This window comes from Ruditapes philippinarum, unplaced genomic scaffold (genome assembly GCF_026571515.1).
Source record: "Ruditapes philippinarum isolate M1 unplaced genomic scaffold, ASM2657151v2 ctg4207_1_1_1_1, whole genome shotgun sequence".
NCBI classification, from domain to species: Eukaryota; Metazoa; Mollusca; class Bivalvia; order Venerida; family Veneridae; genus Ruditapes; species Ruditapes philippinarum.
The window spans coordinates 60,923-83,194 of record NW_026854015.1 but is presented as its reverse complement, the minus strand read 5'-3'; the positions used below and the strand labels follow the sequence as shown (position 1 = coordinate 83,194).

The window sequence follows — 22,272 nt, the reverse complement described above, 5'->3', positions numbered from 1 at the left end:
CAGTATGTTTATGGTATATTTTAGACATCCAAAATTATACATGCAACTAAAAATGTGTCCATTGGCCACCAGTAGTGCCAGTTAATTTAACTTTCAGTGACACAAATACATAGAATATTTCAATAGGCCAAATGTTATCTTAAAAAGAAATACTTATATAACAAGAGCACTGCAAAGGCGGAGTAATATAGACCTGTATGTATAAATTTGTTTGAGTAATCAAAAATAATTTTACAGTTAGGGATGAGACCTAATCAAGAAACTTGTCTGAAAAACGTTCAATAGTTGTTGAATTAAAAGCAAGCTCTTTGGTATAAATCTGATTACATAATGTATTTAAAATGATTTTTTTTCTCTCTCTGATTTTTCATGTGGATTAGGTTGGATAGTTGATCTCATGTGGATGTTTATATGACATAGACATATAGATATTGCATAAGCTCATGTCTACATTATACAGTCTTTGAGTATCTACAGATGTTGTAATTTACAATTACTGTAGTGCCATGGTGCCCTTCTATTGTTTACAAACAAAATGAGGATTTGTGACATGTAGAGAGATGGCACAAACAAAATGAGGATTTATGACCTGTAGAGAGATGGCACAAACAAAATTAGGATTTCTGACCTGTATAGAGATGGCACAAACAAAATGAGGAATTGTGACCTGTGTGGAAAAGATGGCACAAACAAAATGAGAATTTGTGACCTGTAGGGTGATGGCACAAACAAAATGAGAATTTGTGACCTGTAGAGAGATGGCACAAACAAAATGAGGATTTGTGACCTTGTAGACAGATGGCACAACCAAAAATGAAGATGCTGAACTAATGACAAAAGCCAGAAACTGATCACTTCTAATGGCTTGACTTTAAGCACTTCATGCTCAACTAGGTAAGCATCATATACTTCTGTACTGCTATATGTATGCTATCACCTCTTTTGTTTGTTCAAGTCATTTTCAACCTTTGCCTTACCTGAATCCTTTTTACAGACACAACTAGTTCAGATATCAATTTTATTCCTTGCTGAAGAAACCAAAAGAACACATTCTCCACTGCGACGAATAAGACCAGGGTTACAAAAAGTTTTTCAGCTCTGAACACCTCGCCAATTAAAGTAAAACAAATGACTGTAGCATAAACACAGAAATAACGGCCACTAAAATTAAAGCTATCCAAAATTGCTTCGAATATCATTTTTTGCTCCACATGTTTCATCTCCACCCTGGGGACAAAGAAACGTAAAAGAAATTATAACTAGTGTTTATGTATCCCAATTTTTTACACGATTGTATCCAGATAAAACATGGTCTAAGATTGCTCACCCATGATCAATTGCCAGGAATAATTATAATTCTTCAATGCAGATTGGGTCATTCTTTACCCTGGGAGGCAGCAAGATTTATAAAACTTTTATACAGGTTAATTAGCAAATTAAACTGCCAAATATCTAAGCTCCAGGTATTAAAGTTTCATACATAATTAATAGCTTTTTAAGATTTTTAGGGTTTTTGTTGTTGTTTTTTTCTTCTTTTGGTGTGTTGGGTGGGGGTAGGGGATTTAATATAAGCCTAAATTAAGTTAGTAAACCCTGATGAAATATTGAATAGAGAGAGCATCATAATGTGTTTGGAGGAGAGGATTCTTATATGAAGACATGTTTTTTATGTACGTAACTTTGCAGTCTCTGAAAACTAATTGACCCCACGGCAGAGCCATTTATGACCCTAGGGGCAAGATTTATTTATAACTTCTGTAGAGGTGCACTAGAAAATTTAGGCTACATGCTATTGTCTAAGCACCCAAATTATTTAGTAAAACTATTCTTTGTGATAAAACATCACATACAAATTACACACAGTAGAGCCTGCATGGTATACCTATAATAAAACATTGTAATTTGTAATTTCCATTATATACAGAAAGTGAAAAACTAAATGGAGAAAAGTTTAAAAATCTTTTGTTTTGTGTTCATAGCATTATTTATCATTCATAACAATTTATGGGAAGCAAAAGCTGAGGTTTCACCTAACAAATCAGAACTCTTGCACCCGCTCTATATAAACCAGGCACAAAGAGAGTACATGTACATTTAAAGCGCAAAAGAAGAACAGATGAAGCTTCAGTCTGCAAAATCAACATTATTCAAGATTCTGCTTTTTGTGTACATGTAGTTCATAATTGTGACAATTTAATATATTAAAACTACATTAGCATGTTTGAAGCTCTGACTAAGATATTCAAATTAGATTTTAAAGATACTTCATATATCGAAGCATCTTCAAATACAATGAAGAATGCTTAAAGCCCTTACATAGTAACCAATGGGAAGTTCCAATCAGGCATCATGCAGTAATGGGAAGTTCCAATCAGGCATCATGCAGTAGGTACCTATGACGCACCACATTTCAAGTATATCTGAAGAAAAGTACACCTGAAGTATCTTTAATACACTTCAATAGTAGCTTTGAAGCATCATATTTAGTTACCCAAACCTTTACAACATCAAATGGCAGTTGAAACCCTCAAACATATAACTAGGCCAGTCCATGAAAGAAATTACATAGTTATGAATTGAGCTGAATTGAATATATATTTCAAGGCCAAAAGTGACCAAGTCAAGCTCACCAAAAGTGGGCTCCACAAAAATGAATGGAAATGTGGCAAAATGTAAATTTATTTTGACTTTCATCCGTCCACTCACTATAAATTCCTGTTAGATGGGCACAACGTCACTTTAATGTTGATAAACAAATAGTGCCATATGATATAATCACAATACTGTACCCAAACAATCATGCATATCTAAACATAATTATGTCTTTTGAGTAAAAATAATGTTAAAAAAAGCCTCTTTCCAAAATTTTCAAAAATGTTTTTTTTTTCATTTTTAACATTATGAACAAAATGGTGTGACTATGCAAATCCCTTTGACATTTCTTCTGACCTCTAATGTGAAGATGACCTTGACCCTTTGTAAAATGAAAAAACAGACTTTCAGTTTATAATAAATAATAGATTAATGCACTCAGCAAACCACATTCAAAACATATAAACAAGCCAATCAATCTTAAATAAATAAAATTTATGGCAAATGATCCCATGTATAACTAGTATAACTATTTACACAAACATTACAATCATATGAGCCGTGTCACGACAAAACCAACATAATGGGTTTGCGACCAGCATGGATCCAGACCAGACTACGCATCTGCGCAGTCTGATCAGGATCCTTGCTGTTCGCTATCAGTTTCTCTACTTGTTATAGGATTTGTTAGCGAAAAGCATGGATCCTGATCAGACTGCGGGCATGCGCAGCCTGGCCTGGATTCATGCTGGTCGCAAACGCATCATGTTGGTTTTGTCGTGACACAGCTCATATACAGATTGAAAACCTTTCAGCAGCAGTTTTGATTTTCACATAAAAAATGTTTGGCTTTTTTTTTACAATTTTCCCCAAAAGTTCCCTGATATTTTCAAAATTTTCAAATTCCTTGACACTAATCCTTGCAGGGATTTTTTAAGCCCATTTTCCCTCTTTTCCCTTTTCTCCAGAGTCTATGGCTACGCCAGCCTTAAAGTAACAAATCTTTTTCATACACTTTTAAAACTAACTCAAATGTGAACATAACTGTTAATACCTAAGAATTCTCTATTAAGTCCAAAACCTACATAATTAGTTTAATGGTGTTCTAGTATTAACTTCCAATAATAAAGCGTTAAATACATTGTTTATTACTAACAGTACAGCTAGAGAAAGATTTAATTTTATAATTTTCAAAAATGTTCAAAACCAATATTACATATTTGCTACACTTGTATCTTATTACTCTACATAAGAATGAACATTTCTTTGAATAAATTTTGTGCTTGCTCACAGTAGGGCTTTTTTAAGAATTTGATCACAGCAATAGTATTTCCTCCTTCAATACTTCTTATCATATGTTCAACAGCATATAAACAATCTTTCTTTCATTTGTGTGAGCCCATATTAATCAAGGATGAACCATACCTTACTTTATATCATTTGCTTAAAGATTACACTTACCCAATTTCACAAGATAAATCTAAATTAGTTACATATAACTTGCAAAAAAAACTACTACCAAAACTTAACTCATTATTTCCTCAAGATACACTTTTCTACACTTTTAACTCCAAGTCAAAGACATTAAACATTTCTTTTACATATTATTTGCTCAAGATCACAAAAACTTTTTTCTCTCCACATAATAGTTGCTAAAGAAATGGTCATTTCATCTTCTACTTGCTGTTTGCATAAATTAATGATTCTCTCTTCCTCTACTTTGCTCTTTTTAAATGACAATAATTGCACATTAATTTAAATATTAAATCTAACTAACTGGTTAAAGTAAGTACTGGGATTTGTGGAGTTAGTTTATATAAATGATAATGTGTATAAGTGCACTTAAATCAAGTAAATTTATAGACATGCGCATAAAACCAACATTATTTTTATACTATTATGTTTTTCAGAAACTGAAAGTACAAACTGTATATCTGTTGATTAGGTTACAAATGGCTGACAATGGACATTCTTTAATTGATTCTGATCGACATCTTTTTCAATTATAATTTTACCGAAATTGATTTTATTTCCCAAGTAGATATAAAGTAAATAATTTTGTTACTCATCTATAAAAGATAACACTGTCTGATTTAATTTGCTTACATCCTGATCTACTTTCAATCCATATTATGTGCGAAATTATAATGAAAATTGTTCATCACAAACAAATGAATTACCTCCCTTTACGTGTCTGATTATATAGGTATGTTATTGTGTATTGGATAATGTTTCTGTTTTGGTATTCTATAAACTTACAATGCATGGTGTTAACAGTTTCAGCTTACTTGACTAGCCAACATCACAGCTTTGAAAATAAAATTCTATGTACTAATTATTTTATAGTGTTACATAATACATGAATAACTTCAATAGTACTTATTTGCTCACATTTTCTACTTTTCATTTAGATATTAAAGCAATACCATTAGAAGCACAACACTATGGGCAATATCCTGAAATTTACTCTGGATTTTAAATAGTATAAGGTACATTTCATTTTCTTTAGGTTTTTATATAAAAAGTTTTACTCTTAAAATAGACAGAGGGGATTGCCATACTATGTAATGAAATATTGATATATCAGTTAGATATATTCTATATCAGTCACTGTGAAAAAAAACAACCTATCTCAATATATAACTTAGACTTGTGTAGTATGATGAATTGAATGGTTAATAAATGGAAAATGGTTAAACAAAAGTTAAATTGCCACATGTAAATAATTTTTACATCTAAAAAAAACTCCAAAACATCTAATTAAGATTATATTCAGTATAAAAATATATCATTAACATCGAATGTTTATTTTAAAAGTTATATAATGAAAGTGAAATGGAGCAACATTAATGTATATCAGTGAAATGTTAGTGTTTGTGAGGAATAATAGATTTTGCTACAGTCAACCATTACAATAGAACAAAATATTATACTATATTGAGGACAAATTTTATGACAACATCGGGAGTCAGTACTTACTGTGATTAACAAAAATGCAGGTATACAACTAACCTCTATTCTCTTAAACGTCACTTTTGTGTCGGAAATAAACTGTATGGCAAACGGCACAAACAGGACCAGGGACAGACGGACAGCCTGGTAGAGGGAGTAGGCCACAAATACAATCTCCGATCTCAGGACTCCCCCAGTGTAGACAAATGACACAAAAACTACCAGCGTTATTAATTTCACAGATGAAAAGAACGGTCCAAGAATCAGCCCTCTTATGTAGCCTAACATGGCCACCTTTTCTGCTTCATCACTGCAAATAATTGTAATAAAATTCATTCATTATTATGTTGACAAATAAAAGGAAAGCCACTTAAGTGATCAACCCATCACAGAGCTACAGTATCACAACACAAATTGTTAGCAAAATTAGACTGTTTACAATCATTTTCTTTGATGTTTGTGACCTTGACCTGAAAAGTGACCTTAACCAGAGAAGAAATGAATACCTTAGCGAACCTTATAAAATAGTAATGGAGATTCATATCTTACTTTTTTGAAAGAAAATCAAAAGGACATTGATACATTTAATTTACGAACATGTACATTATAAGAGAGAAGTACTAAGAAATTATTTCATATCATATTTACTCAATGTTAAGAGAATTTCAAAATCACATGTCTTTAGATGACTTCTACATAGCAAAAAATAAATAAAATTCCATAATGCACAATCCACTAATAATTATCTCCTTTTTAGGGGGCCGGGGGTCTCATAAATTGTTCATTGTAACAATTATAATTTTAGTAAGAGCCGGAATGTTCATGATGCAAAAACAAATTTTAAATCACTAATTCAGCAAATAAATCATAAAGGCAAAGTAAAAGAAGCTATAAACATATTCTGCGAAATGGTGCTGTTTTTCCTTTCTTTGTTTTCCTTCTTTCCTCCTCATTCAGTCACAAAAGAAAATTATCATGAGTTTTTTTTTCGTTTTTTTTTCTTTTCATTAAATGATTATGATCAGGGTTTTACGGGACGCAGAATTCCCTATACGCATAAATTTTTACATGTACGCATATAAGTTATCCACTTGCGTCCAAGTGTACACACAAATATCTATTCTAGGTAGCCGTTTTTGTTTTTTCTGTTGCTATATTTAGACAGACTATTTATAAAAAGCAATTACTATTGGTTAGCGTATCCAATGTCGATCTACCGGTTCGGCGAACGTATTTTGTACATGAACGGCAATAATAAAGAAAGCAGTGCTTTTTGCAAACCTATTTTCATAGTGTTAAAGAAATAAGTCACTGGGTATGTAATTATCGTTGTAGTTATAAATATAATGGTTTCGGCGAACTTAACTTATGAGGAGGTACAAAAGCGGTTTTGTCGACATTTTGTTATATAATATTTTTAAAAATGCAACATATTTAGCTGACTGGTCTGTAAAGATAGCTATTGTGTGTTTACTAGTTCAGCAAAAATATTTACAAATAGATCAGTACAAATTTTCAGTCTGTTGGTGTAATCACCTTATCAATAACAAAATATGCAACTAAAACTTGACATTCCAGCCACTCAATTTAGACTTATAAGCCTTGGAAATAGCACATGATTTTATTGTAAAGGGCTATAATAAAAACCTAGTGATAAAAGATATTGAAATCATATACTTCTTATGAAAACAGTACAATATACACAGGGTAAATAAATGATTTTAAGCAAAATAGAGTGGTCTTCATAGTCTTTTATAGTGAATATAATTTTGGACCCCTAAAATTCAGGCCTGGACCCCTACTTTTCTAGGCTGTGCATCCACTGGACCCCTAAAATTTCAAAGAGATGTAAAACCCTGTATGATTGTGTAAGAAAACAAATTGCAGTGATTGATTAAATAAGATAAAAGCAACAGCACAGTGGCTATTCCATTAAGCCTCATCTGACTCTACAGGCCATGCAAATTAAAGAAATGTAACAACACATTTTAAATAGTCAAAGAAAACAACAACTGATTTAAATTGTCAAGCAATGGAAAAGAAAAAATAATCAGTTTACAAGCAATATAAAAGATTGTATGTTCTAAGAGCAAGCCTCACTGCAAACAAAAACAAAAACATGCACTAAAACTTGTAAATTTGGAGACAGAATGAATTGTAAAAACAAAAATGCACTTAATACACTTGTCATGTACTCAGATTTGCATAATGTCATAAATATTATAAACTTTTGTTACATTAATTTTTGATGTTTTGGTAATATGTTCAATTTAAACAATTATATTATATTATTATTCTATTATATCATATACATGTATAAATCATTAAGTGGTTTCCACATAAATATTATTTAAGTAGTATCATAAGGACATACTATTTCTGGAAAGGTGGAAAAAAGTGTCATATTTTATCAGCTGTAAATATTCAGGACCGTAAAATCTGCCAACTAAAAGCTATATATTATGTCCAAACAACAAAATATAAAACAAACTACAAAACACGGTAATCACAATGTTTATAGCAACTTAAACATTACATTTTGTATTACACATCAGGATTTTTCACTACACATCAAATAAAGCTTCACACAAAGCATATTTATGTGACTACAAATAGGTCAAACAAGGTGATTCATAACCCCACCAGCAACCTTTACTTTTTGGAAAAATAAGCAGTCTAAAACAAAATTTGAACTCTACATGCATATAATTTATTTATGATGTTTCATCTGTATACCATTGATTATTACAATTAATAGGCTATCTTACAGAAAACATTTTCCTATTTTTAGTAACAGTGACCTTGACCCCAAGGGGTCCAAACACAATCCCAACTGGGGTCTTCATATATTAGCTTCCTATATAACAAGATTGAGTACAATATCTCCTCTAGTTATTGTCTGGAAAGCATTTTTCTATTTTTAGTAACAGTGACCTTGACCTTGATCCAAGGGGGTTCAAAAGCTTTCACAACCTGGGTCTTCATACAAGCTTGCTTTATAACAAGTTTGATTACAATATCTCAATCCTAACTCCAGTTATTGTCTGGAAACCATTTTTCTATTTTTAGTAATGGTGACATTTACCTGGGGGTCCAAATGCAATACCAACCTGGGTCTTCATATAAGCTTGCTTTATAACAAGTTTGATTCCTAACTGCAGTTATTGTCTGGAAACCACTTTTCTGATTTTAGTAGCTGCGTGACCTTGACCGCAGGGGGTCCAAAAGCAATACCAATCAGGGTTTTCACGTTGCTATATATCAAGTTTGATTACAATATCTCATTCCTAACTCTTGTTATTGTCTGGAAACCATTTTACTATTTTTAGTGACAGTGACCCTGACCTTGAACCGAGGGGGTCCAAATGCGATACAAACCTGGGTCTTCATAATTATAAGCTTGCTATATACCAAGTTTGATTCCTAACTCTAGTTATTGTCTGGAATTTTCTAATTTTAGTAACAGTGACCTTGGCCCAAGTTGGTCCAAAAGCTGTATCAACTGAGGTTATCACATAAGGTAGCTATATACCAAGTTTGATCACAATAACGTATTCCAAACTCAAGTTATCGTCAGGAAACCAAGATTAGGAGACAGCCCACTGTCAAGCTAACTCTTATATACCCCCCTAAACTTCGTGTGTGGGGGTATAATCATATTGAAAGTTATTTCTCACTACAGTTCAATCTTTGATTCTGCTAAATCTCAGAACAATGGACTTCTCCTGCTTTGAATTTATAAATATATACATGTATGTAAGAATAAGTGCCAGTAGTGACAGTAACTTCGGGCTCAAGCACAACTATTTACAGTGGTAACGAGGCTCTGCAGAGTTTACAACAAACAGCTAGCACTACTGAGTGTCCTACAAACAGTTATCTGATGCCAGTCGTAGGTGGAAATATCTGTCCTGATATGCAAGAGTGGTCATTTTAATGGTAAGAATTTCCATGCTTCAATTACATAACTATAACAGTGGTGAGTGTAAACATCTGTTCTAATATGTAAGAATGGTCATTCGAAATGGTCAGAATTTTCTTGCTACAATGCTACAATTTAGTAGCTATAACAGTGTTTTTAGTTTTTAGCAACAGTGACACGGATCTTGATCACAGATACCTTGGCAGCAATCCCAAGCTGCCTCTTGGTATAAGCTACCCAAACACCAAGTTTGGCATCAATAGGCCAAAGCAAACTCAAATAATTGAGTAGAAACCAAAAGTTGATGTCTGCCTGCCAACATTGGCATTACAATAACCAGTTTTCGTTGAAAACCTGGTTAAAAAGGCATAATGGAAGGTAAACCATGCAATTTAATTTTAGCTATGTATTTCCCTCAAAAAAGTAAAAGTTAAATTAAAGATAATTATGTGCAGCTGTGAAATAAATAAATTTCCCTGGTATGAAATTTCGCTCAAACCTTTTCCCTCTTTTCAATGAAACAACAGAAGTTTGCAAAATGTGTCAGAAATGTCAAATGTATTAACCATTTTAAGAAAATCAGAAATTATGGTCATTCTCAGTCAATTTGTATTTGAAATGTTCATACTGTCATACATGTGATATTCAAATTGCTATTATTATCATGATTATTACTAGGATAAGATGACTGTCATTATCAAATTACCATCAATTAATGTCATAAATTGATTCTATCTAAATTGGCATTACTTCTATATCAAAATAGTCTCCAAACTTGCAAATGCAGCCATTGATTCAAAGTACCACCATTTTACATTAAATTTTAACACTATAATACAATTTATCCAATTTTTCCTTTTTCACAGTGACATCCAATTTAATGCATCATATAAAAATGAAAGACTAAGTAGACACATTAAATTGCCACATTATGCAGTGTTTCTGCCAGAGCGCGTTTTTGCGTTTTTGGCGCACTATTTTCAGCCATGACGCAATGAAATTTAGTTAGTGCGTATTTTGTGACGCAAGAATTTCACCGTCGCTGATTTCAACACAAGTCAGATATACAGACTATAAACCGTCAATTCAGTATAAAAATGTACGGAATGTTTACTGTGGGCTCCACTATAATTTTAATGAGAAATGAAATTTACCGGGTCCGTGGTCCGGCATTTAGCCAATTTCAACTAGTTAATAAACGCTTGCATTTATACGTTACTGCATATATTGAAAGCGCCCAGACAAAATTATTTATTTTGTTGTCGTCATATTCTGCGAACGAATAACTGTCTGCTGGAAAATGCAGTCTGCGTATATGTTAGTGTTCATCTGTGCTGTTCTACAGAAATTAGAAACTTCGAAGGGAGCGATAGCGACAGGAGAATGTTTCTAATTTCTGTAAAACAGCTATCTATCTATCTATCTCTGGATACTGCCAACCCCTCTTACGAGTGTTACAGGCAGGTATACATTGTATACATTTAAGAAACAGCTTTTAAGATACAAGGGAATCCGGGAACCAGTCCCTAGCTCTTATTGAATAGACCCCTTGGTTCTTTTACATGCCCAGTGTATAGCACTGATACATGCGAGGATTACCTGGATTTCTTACCAGTACACCTCTATGTAAGGATGAACACTAACATATTAAGTGTCAAGCTTTATTTGGCCCTTGATTACGTCACTAGGCGGTACTATGAAGCACTATGAAAAATAGAAGGCGACTATGAACGAATTTCAATATAGTATCGACTTTCTTTCTTCTATGAAAATTAACACACATAATTTTTAAGAAATACAGCGTTATTATTGGATGACAAATAATCCAAAATAGCAGAGATTGACCAATTTCTTCACGAAAAATATACAAAATATTGTAAATAAAACTTATAAAGTGTTACCTGTTTTTTTTTTTTACATTTTTGTTAAATTTATTGGCATGACCCTTATGAATTTGAAATGACCCCTAAAATATCATACAGGGGGTCATAAAAGACCCTCAGAAAATCAGAGCTGGCAGAAACACTGCATTATGTTTGTTTTTAAACACCATGCTGTATTCAAATTGTCCTGTTACTTTTGTTGTTAAATTCTCATCTTTTTTTATATCAATTTTGTTGAAATCATGTAGACATGAAACAATAATACTGTTACATTCTCGCTAAATTGGAACTGTTATCAAGTCATATTTAAATCTTAAATAATAGTATGTTATATATTTAAAGTGCAAGACACTATATTGCATCTTAGCTTTCCTACTACAGTCAAACCTGTTAACATAGGCCACCCAAGGAAGACACAATAATGGTTTTAATAGACAGTTGGTCATTATTTGGAGGTTACTTATCCCATTATATCAATGCAGGGTTATCAAAAAGTGGCCTTTTATTGCAGGGTAATCTTACTGGTCTTTCACACAGGTTTAACTGATCATACAGACTGTTATATCTTACACAAGTCCTTATCATTAAACATCAAAATATAACACTATATCTAAATTGTAATGTTTTATTCTAATTGAGGGTATGTTATGTTTAATCTGTCCTCACTTTTTCCCCATTTATATCGTAATATTCATCAACTGTTCTCAGGAATATGTAACTACCTACCAATCTATATTAAAATAGCTATATCATGATTATAATACATCCATATTTGTTTTCATATGTTGTATTTATATAAAAATGTATTATTTTGTAGCTACAATATATTTCCTATAGTCAATATTATATTCAACTGACAATTGTCGTTACACTCAAATTGTTTATTATGGCAATTACAAATATTCATCATATTGCACATCAAAGTCTGACTAAAGTTTTGATGCTATGTTTATTTTTAAAATCTGAGCATAAAAATATTCATCATTATTTATCTATTCAAATTGAAATCTACCCTATGTCTTACATGAAAATCTGAGCATGTTGACACAAACTCTGTTTTACATTGGCAGTTTGATCCAGTTTTTACACCACTTTTTATAAGTAAGTTTTAAAAAAAAAAGACATTTTTTCACAAAGGTAAGATCTTAAATATGTAGCATTATTTTGGACCGGATTGTTCAAACTGGTACTGCTCCTTCATATTGTCCTTCACAAAGCCTCTCATAACGTTTGAATCACATCAATTTAAATTGTTACATACTAGTACATTGTTATTTTATATTTCATCATTATGTTTAAAATATCAAAATCACATTGAAAAAAAAAAATTCTCCATCAATAAATTCTGTCTATTTTTTCTTTCAAGGACATTTAAGGGAGACCTGATACAAATGTGTGTGCTTCAAATATTTGTGGGTTTCCAATTAATATGTTTTCAATGGGTCATTTGTAAGCTTAGTGCATGTTTTCTGGGTCTGAGACAGGTAAGATTGAAAAATTGATAGAAAGCTGCTATAACTATAAAATGTCTAATCCCCCTTATGTCTACCATAAATAATGTGTCAACCTAACAGTAAGTTTCATTTCCCCTTATGTCTACCATAGAAAATGTTTCAACCTAACAGTAAGTTCCCAAAAAAATATGTCTATCATAGATAATGTTTTAACCCAACATTAAGTTTTCTTCAGTTATACAAACTTGTGCAGAGTACATCAATGTTTGCTTTATCATAAATTAGGGCTTTAGGTCACACTCACATGATTTTAAGATAAAAATACAACTTCGAGGATCTGGTTTTCTAATGCATGAATACACCAGGTGTCTCTCTGTGCATTATTTCAGATATGAGCAGGAACCTTCATGTATACATTACACCATTAACATTTTGTCAGCTAGTTAAACATATCTTTGACAAATGGAAAAATTCAATGGTCTGAAAGATAGCTCTACAAAGCTGTAGCAAGGGGAAAAACACCTTATTACACCTCGCTTCATAAACCTTTCATTAAGTTATGGCAGCTTTCTAAACAATCAAGCAAACTGGTTTCTTCCAAGACGTTGAGAAGTTCACTTTTTTTCCCATTTCGCTTAAGAACTTATTTGTAAGTTATCTTTTTATTAAATTTTTGTAAAATCAAAAGTAATCCAACAATTCTCAACCTCTGAGTTTGGAAAATATTATGCAAGCAATACATGAAGAAAGTTGGAAAAAGCATTTTGTACAATTAAGAAGCTAAGGAAAAACTAGAAAAGCAAAGATACGGCCAAATGTTGACAGCAGGAGGGGTTAAAGCAGAGCAACTGTTGAAATACATGGAAGACAACATAGAGAAGGTAAAAGCAAGAACATTCAGACAGGGTTAAAAAAAAACAAATTCTGATGGAAATAATCAGAACAACTGGAAGCAAAAGCTGCCAAAGCAAAATGCAAAAGCTGTCAAAGCAAAATTTAAAAGCTGCCAAAGCAAAATTTAAAAGCTGCCAAAGCAAAATGCAAAAGCTGTCAAAGCAAAATTTAAAAGCTGTCAAAGCAAAATTTAAAAGCTATCAAGGCAAAATGCAAAAGCTATCAAGGCATAATGCAAAAGCCGTCAAAGCATAATAATGAGCAATTAAGCAACAGATCTTAATTAAAGCAAATGCAAGAATTTAACCTTTAAAATATCAAAGTCAATTGGTATAATTACATCAAATGCATTCAGATACTACCCTGCTTCCAAAATTGGAACAGAAAAAAAAATAATGCCTGCTTCTGGGTTACAGGAACAACAATTTTTAATTTTTAACTTTAAACTAGCAATTGCCTACAAAAAGGCACTTATATGAAAGAAATAAATTGCTAATAAGTAAATTTCTGTGTAAAGCATAGTTACCAAAGTTTAAAACATTTCCCGCATGATTTTTAATTTTAAAGGCAAATCTTTTTATTATATAAAATAATGCACCAGTCATTTGCTATACCTTCTACTCGCTTCCTGAGCAAATATCCAACCTTTTGACTTGGGGACGAGCAAAGTTCTAATAAATCTATTTGCCTTGCATGGAAGACAATTAAGTTATATAATCTCTACTAATTCACTACAGCCATGCTGTCCTACATGGTATGTTTGACAGCAATAAGTTGATAGCTTTGCAAATGACAGCTGAATGTTTAATTTAACCCTTTTTATTACATGCTGTAAGGGGCTTAAATTCAAAACAGTGAAATTATCAAACTGGTAATTTCACTTTTTGAAACAGTGAAATTACCACTTTGATAATTTCACTGTTTTAAATTTAAGCCCCTTACGTTGTTTCAGTAAAATACCAGCGTGCACAGTACTGGGTACCAACTTAATGACATGACGTCGTAAATGACGTCACGTTGTATTATTATTTGGCGCGCTTTTCATTCCGTATTAGGTTAAATGTCTTTTTAAAACGTTTCTTTGCATGTAATAAAAAGAAAATTTGTTTAGTTTAGTGTAAGATTGAAATATATTTCACCTTGTGAACACCAAAAGTTCATATTTCACCCGTGGCTGAGCCACTCGTGAAATATTCCTTTTGGTGCTCACTGGATGAAATATATTCCGATCTTACACTGAACTAAACAAATATCCTCTATATCTTCCCAAACCACAACCCTCCAGGGGGAATCGAGGGAGGGTATGGCAAATGACTGATGTATTCAATACTATTTAAACAGGGCAGGCAAAATCTGTTTTGGACACCTTTTCTCAAACATTAATTTTGGTCTCTTTGATATTTATAAAGTAAATTCTGAGAAATTTTACTTGTCCATATAGGCTGTAGGACAACCTGGGCAATATGGACAGTTGATTTTGCCACACCTGTGTTAAGTTAGTGATACTAATAAAAGATAAAACTAGAATAGTAGATTGACATGCATTATTAGTCAACATACAATATGCTTTAAGATACAGTTAAAACATGTTTAATTCACATGAATGCCATTTTCGTATAATGTAAACTAAGAATATGTTGAGTATACCAGAGACCAAATAATAGATAGTTTTTCAATGCAGAACTGTTGTAAAATCATTTGGTGTTTGTCAAAAACATATTATGAATTCTTTTAACAAGTTCAACATTTTACATTTACAATGTGTATGTAGCTTTTTTCAATGGACATAATTATATACATTAATTTAGTAAAGGAATATTTAAACTAAATTTGAATATGCCAATAAAAATAGCAAATAATTTTACAACATTTTGTGGTACAGTATATTTTATAATGCAACAAAATCTAAAATTATAATGGTCTATGTTTATTAAGGTTCAAAATACAAAAATGTTGTTGTTGTTGTTTGTTTTTTTTTTGCAATAGTTCTGGAAGACAGACTTGCAAGACTAATCCAGACTTGACTTTGAAACCTAAAATATCTTACAATCCCTTAATAATAGGGATTTCAAATTAAATGAGAGTTACCACAGCTATTTGCGAAATAATTTCAGACTTTTTCACATTTTTTTTTTAATTTCCTTTCTAAAATTTGAGAAGTTTTGCCAATGCATACACTATTGAAATTCATTTACAATAAACATGTAAATATTGTTCAGTTTTAATCGCCAGTTCTGTGACTAAAAAATGTTCAAAATATTTTTGAACTTTTTCTATTCTTGTGTTTTCCTGATTTCAACCAAATATAATAACAGAGGTAACCCTGAAGATCAAAATATCAAATTTGGATAGTCTAATGTAAAGTCTGGTTTGACTATAAAAATAATGGAAGCTAGCCATATTTAATAGCTTAATTTACTTGTTGTGTAGATAATAAGTGGAATTTGATCATTATGTGAATTTCAACATTAACAAACATACACCAGTCATAAATATATACATGGCAAGAAAGAATTATCATACAGGATAAAATGTAAATTTTCATGATGAAATATATATCATCAAAATGCAAGTTCATCATTAAGAAAGAATGGATCAAGAAGAGAACAATGTCTATAAGATAATAATGCAAGTTGTTGTTGTTTTTCTTATAAATCACATCACACAACTACCAAAACAGTGATTACACAACTAATAAAACAGTGATTAATTCAGGAACTGTTTATCTCCATTAATTTACTTAAGATTCTAAAGTAGAGTGAGTGACGCTTTCTTTGATAGGTTTTTAAGTCACACAGACACAGTATAGGTCATATGGCGATGTTCCAACTTTACTGGTAGAGGAAGACCTCAAGTTCCCTTCCATGCTTTATTTCAGGCACAAACGGGCCACTGAGTAGAACCACCGACATTCCGTAAGCTAGCTGGATACCTTCCTAACATGAAAGAAAGTCCCTGTCGGGATTCAAACCCACTGTGTGAGGGCAAGTGGTTTGAAGTCAACAACCTTAACCACTCAGCCAGGGACACATCCAAGTGTGTGACTGAACTGGATCAATTTGTCACTTTCTTGTAAAATTTTTAATTTTATAAAATCAGCATTGATCATGACCCTAACATATACCAAATTTGCTAATATCTTTGCAAAATATATAAATGTCAAATAAAAAAACCTTTACATAAAAATATTCCATCATTAAAACCTGATTTCAAACACATGTATTTAATTCAAGTGATACAAAGTGAAATAAAGCTATTAAGCAATGTTTACAAAAGCGCTATTTTAGAAGTTCACTTACCGTCTAACACTTCTAACAAGGTCGCCAAACGGTTTCTCCCAACAATACATCTTTATAACTCTCATACCAGCTATAATTTCATTCATTAATTTCACGCGCTCATCAGTATATTTTGCTGTTTTCTGCCTGAAAATTGACATAAGAAGTCTCTACAGTTAAATGGCCCAAAATGTGTTTTGTTTTTATTTATACTGGCCATCAGGACCAACCCATACAGCCAAAGTATCTGCGCACTTGCTGGTCCAGCCGTAGAGCCCACATCAGTGGTGACTTTCCAAGCTGAATCTTCCTCGACCTGTTCTTTGTACAGTGGTAGTAAGTGAACACAATACTTCCAAGGCATCATCTCTAACAAATAAGGGCTTTGTTCGAAAAAACCTCCAGGGAGATAGGATTCATCCTATTGAGATACCTTCAATAAAGTATGTTTATTTATGTATTTGGGAGCATCCGTGGCAGAGTGGTTAAGGTTGCCGACTTCAAGCCACTTGCCTTTCATTGTATGTTCAAGCTGCACCAGTTTCTTCAGACTCTTCACATTTGAAAGCTATCCAGCAGGGTAAAGGAAGGTCGGTCAGGGTTGCCAGCATCATAGATAAATAAAATTCCCTGACTTTTTCCTGACTTCACTGACCAAATTAGGTTTTTCACTGACCAAAACTACCAAACTTAAACGGTCTCCACCTCCCCTACAGCTGTCCAATTCACTCCAGGGCTTTTTTTCCTTCTATAGCAGGGGCCATTATAGGACTGTTTCCCAAAAAAGAAATTCTTTAAAATCATGCAGTTTTCCCACAAAATAGAATTTACATCAAGTTTTTTCTTCCCCTTTTGCAAATATACCATTAATTTATCCCCTAAATTAAGGGCAGGGCTGCTTCCCCAACCTGTGAAAAAAAGCCCTGCACCCATAAGTTTTTTTGTTGGTTTTTTTTAATGCTTTTAACAATATGGTCAATAAAACATGCTTTATACATCTAAGTTTGGTATTTTGTGTTCAGTAAAATGTTTTTGATAAGATCAAGTCTGAAGCAAAACTATTATCTTGAGCTACAGAATATTGCCATAGCCAATATAATTAATAACAAGAGGGTCATGATGGCCCTGAAATTACTCATCTGAATATAAAAACTCTCCATGAACAAGAATAATTTTGACCCCAGGGCTTTTATTTGAACAAACTTGGTAAACACCCATTGGAAAATGTTTCATGCCAAATATCTAAGCTCTAGCTCTTTTGTTTTTTTAAAAGAAGACTTTTTAGTTTTTACTATATATACATTTAAGGAAAATCAATGACCCCCATGACTGGACCAGTTTTGACCCCAGGGCTTTTATTTAAACAAACTTGGTAGACACTTACTAAAAGATGTTTCATGCCAAATATCACAGCTCTACCTCTTTGGGTTTTTCAATGAAGATATTTTTTTTTTTTTACGCTATGTACATAAAAGGAAAATCAGTAACCCCCTGGGGTGGGGCTTATTTTGGCCCAAGGACTTTTATTTGAACAAACTTGGTAGACACACACTAGAAAATGTTTCAAGCTTAATATCTAAACTCTAGCTCTTTTGGGTTTGTTACAAGAATTTTTAGGAAAATCAATGACCCCCTTGACTGGGCAAATTTTGACCCAATGGCTTTTATTTGTACAAAATTGGTAGACACTCACTGAAGATGTTACATGCTTAATGTCTGAGCTCTAGCTCTTAAAAGAGGTGAACATGTTTTTTTTTCCAGTTTTTACTTTATACATACATGTATAAGGAAAATTCTTCAAAAAAGAATTTTTCCCTGACTTTTTAGGATTTTTATTCTTCACTGACCAATTTTCAAAATTCCCTGACAATTCCCTGACCTTGAAAAAATATCAGATTTCCCTGACTTTTCAAGTCTGCTGGCAACCCTGTCGGTGATTCTACTCAGGTGCTGGTTGTGCCTAAAATAATGTACAGAGGGACAGTGAGGTCTTCCTCCACCAGTAAAACTGAAATGTCGCTATATGACCTATACTGGTGCGATTACGTGGCTTACCTGAATTTAGAGAATAATTTTCCCATCCAGCCCTGCACCGGTACAAGAAGGAGAAGTACAGCAAAACCCGCTAGTGTGGATGGGCCAAGCTCCCTCCACAATATGGCTAACACAGCTACAGCTTCTATTGGTCCCACCCACAGAAAGTGGAGAAATATCACAGCCTGTGAAATAAACAAGAACAGTATAATACAATTAATTCTTTTAAGTATCAAGCTTGGGAGTTCATTTATTCAAAATAAGATACATTGTATATGAAGGTTTCTAGAAAAGATAACAATAAATATGCTTTAGCAAACTTGTAATCATATATATATAGGGCCATATAACTTGTCAATTCTTTTTATAACTAACCATATAACTATAAGCACTGCCAGAACAAAGATTATGTTATTTTTGTTAATTAACCCTTACCCTGCTAAATATCTTAAGTGGACTTGTCCAACTTTAAATCTGGACAAAACCATTAAACCTTTTTGGGGAAAATTTCAAAGCAGGTGATGATCGAATAGTGAATTTTTAAGACCATGATCAGATGGCACGGATGAGCTGTTTGATATTGGTCTGCATGTGTTTCATAGGTATAATCTATTGCTAGAAAGTTATGGTTTGTCATTATGTAAAAATAAGGTTTAGATTAACAGAACCTAAAATTCATTTTATTTTGGCATAAAAAATATCACTCTTAACTTGTATGATATCACATCAGGTTTTTTTCCAGTTTTTTTTTTTTTACCCAACCCCAGAATTGGGAATTTTTACGATGTTTTAAACAAAATGGGAATCACTGACAAAATATTGTATAAAAGATATTTAATATTTGGTTAATTTAACTCCTTTTATATTTCATTCAAAGGCACATATTACAATTTAGATTTAAGATAACAATTTTCTATGGCACAGTGCAGTTCAATGTAACAAAATGCCATTAATTTTACTAATCTTATTTTTTTATTCCTTGAATTAGGAATTTTCTTGAAATGGGAACAAACCATACTTTTTGGCAATGGGAACATGACCCAATATTGGTCATCAAAATGGGCAAAAAAACAACACCTGCACTTAGCTTGTGGCATAGGTAGTTACAGGATTTTAATGCATATCAATAATGCCCTTAGTGCAGTATTCACATATTTTAATGGATAAATGATTATAAGATATGCATAAACATAGAATATTGTACATTTAATGCATTCATTTACGCAACATTCATTACTTCTTTCAAATGAAATTCACACATTTCACGAGTAAGCATATTAAGTTTTAATTTATATTCAATCACCTGATCCAATTATAGTGACACAAGCATGGCTATTGTCATTCAAGTATTGACAAAATTTTAATCAAAATCAGATGAAATTTGCATACTAACTTTATTCATGCTGTAAAATGAATCCCTTTTATCAGTATAAACATAGCTGTTTTTGATTTCTTTTAATCATTTAAGCTAACATTGTTGTGTGGTTAGGTTAATATTAAAAGTTGCACAAGGACTGAAAGTTTCAGTTAGAAAGCCAACAATTAAAGCTGCACGCCTCCAGATGATCCAAAATATTTCAAGAAAATCAATATTGAGAAAAATGTACTAACATTTTAAGAAAGGTAAAAACATTCAAGATCAAAGTTATATTTTACAAGTTATGTGTTGTTTAAGACTGATTTTGCAGTATTTTATCACCATAATTGCACTATATAATTATATTATACCCATCCAAAAGATACATCAGGGGGTTGCCAGAAGGGGAATGTGCCCCTTTTTCGTCAAGAAAATTTTGGGCTTGAGAGAGGCTGAAAATGACCCCAGGCCGATCATAAGGTAACGTGTAACCAACGCTGAAAAGCCTTTGACTCTATCTCAATCCCTTGAGAAGTTGCAGCACTTTGAAATAAATTTTGATGGAAAAAATCGAGGCAAAATAGTGATTTTTGGCAATTTTGAGATGTCCCCTCATTGCCATGGTAACAGGAAATTTAAGACTGAGCATGTCCTTACAAAGGCAATGGTCCAGTCAACATTTGTGCCAAGTTTGATTAGTATTGAAGCATTTTTCATAGTTTCATAGCAGTTTGAACTTGTAACAGGAGGCTTTCCTGTGAAAACGGCCATTTTTCACAATATGCTCATGTGGGAAAGGGTTAAATATCTAAATTCTTTACACAAGAAAACCTAAATCTGTTTTACCATTAAGTCTATATACCAAAGTAACCCCACCAAAACAGTTGGGCCATTTTGACCTAAGGGGCACAATTTATATAATTGTTGTAGAGGTATGCTAGGTGTGCTACATAGGCAATATATAAGTTCTTGGCATTGTAGTTTCAGAGATCAGGGTTTTCAAGACATGTCAGAATATAGTCAGTGACCCCTGGGGCTGGGCCATTTTTGTCCCAAGAGGCATAATTAATATATCTTTGAGGTCCACAATGCATTTCTACATGTCAAATATCTAAGCTCTAGGCATTGCAGCATTGCAGTTTTTTCTTCTGTACTCACCTGATCAAATCTATTGACATCATTTGACATCAGATTAACAATTTGTCCAGTAGTTGTCTTACCCAGACCTTCACTGCTTAACCTCAATGACTGAAATATATAAGTAGTTTATTCTCAATTACTGAAATATATGAGTACTTTATTCTCATTTACTGAAAAATATATATCAGTTTGCCTCAATGATTGAAGACATAAGTAGTTTAACCTCAATGACTGAAATATATAAGTAGTTTAACCTCAATGATTGAAGATATAAGTAGTTCAACCTCAATGACTGAAATATATAAGTAGTTTAACCTCAATAACTGAAATATATAAGTAGCTTAACCTCAATGACTGAAATATATAAGTAGTTTAACCTCAATGACTGAAATTTATAAATAGTTTAACCTCAATGACTGAAATATATAAGTAGTTTAACCTCAATGACTGAAATATAAAAGTAGTTTAACCTCAATGACTGAAATATATAAGTAGCTTAACCTCAATGACTGAAATATATAATTAGTTTAACCTCAATGACTGAAATATATAAGTAGTTTAACCTCAATGACTGAAATATATAAGTAGCTTAACCTCAATGACTGAAATATATAAGTAGTTTAACCTCAATGACTGAAATATAAAAGTAGTTTAACCTCAATGACTGAAATATATAAGTAGCTTAACCTCAATGACTGAAATATATATCAGTTTACCTCAATGACTGAAATATATAAGTAGTTTAACCTCAATGACTGAAATATAT

General features: G+C 32.4%; 1 protein-coding gene across 4 annotated transcripts in view; it reads right to left on the bottom strand.

Moving 5' to 3' along the window:
• The window catches only part of LOC132738682 (ATP-binding cassette sub-family C member 4-like), a 102,198-nt gene that overhangs the window by 65,559 nt on the left and 14,367 nt on the right, over positions 1-22,272 (bottom strand). For 3 of the 4 annotated variants that reach the window (XM_060726265.1, XM_060726267.1, XM_060726264.1), the window contains exons 5-7: positions 21,525-21,614; positions 19,031-19,194; positions 16,997-17,122 (exon numbers count right to left, since the gene is read on the bottom strand). In XM_060726265.1, the coding sequence (XP_060582248.1) occupies positions 16,997-17,122; positions 19,031-19,194; positions 21,525-21,614 (380 nt within the window). Of the gene's footprint in view, positions 1-5,604; positions 5,855-16,996; positions 17,123-19,030; positions 19,195-21,524; positions 21,615-22,272 lie in introns of all 4 variants that reach the window. The other variant, XM_060726263.1, reaches the window with a different exon arrangement.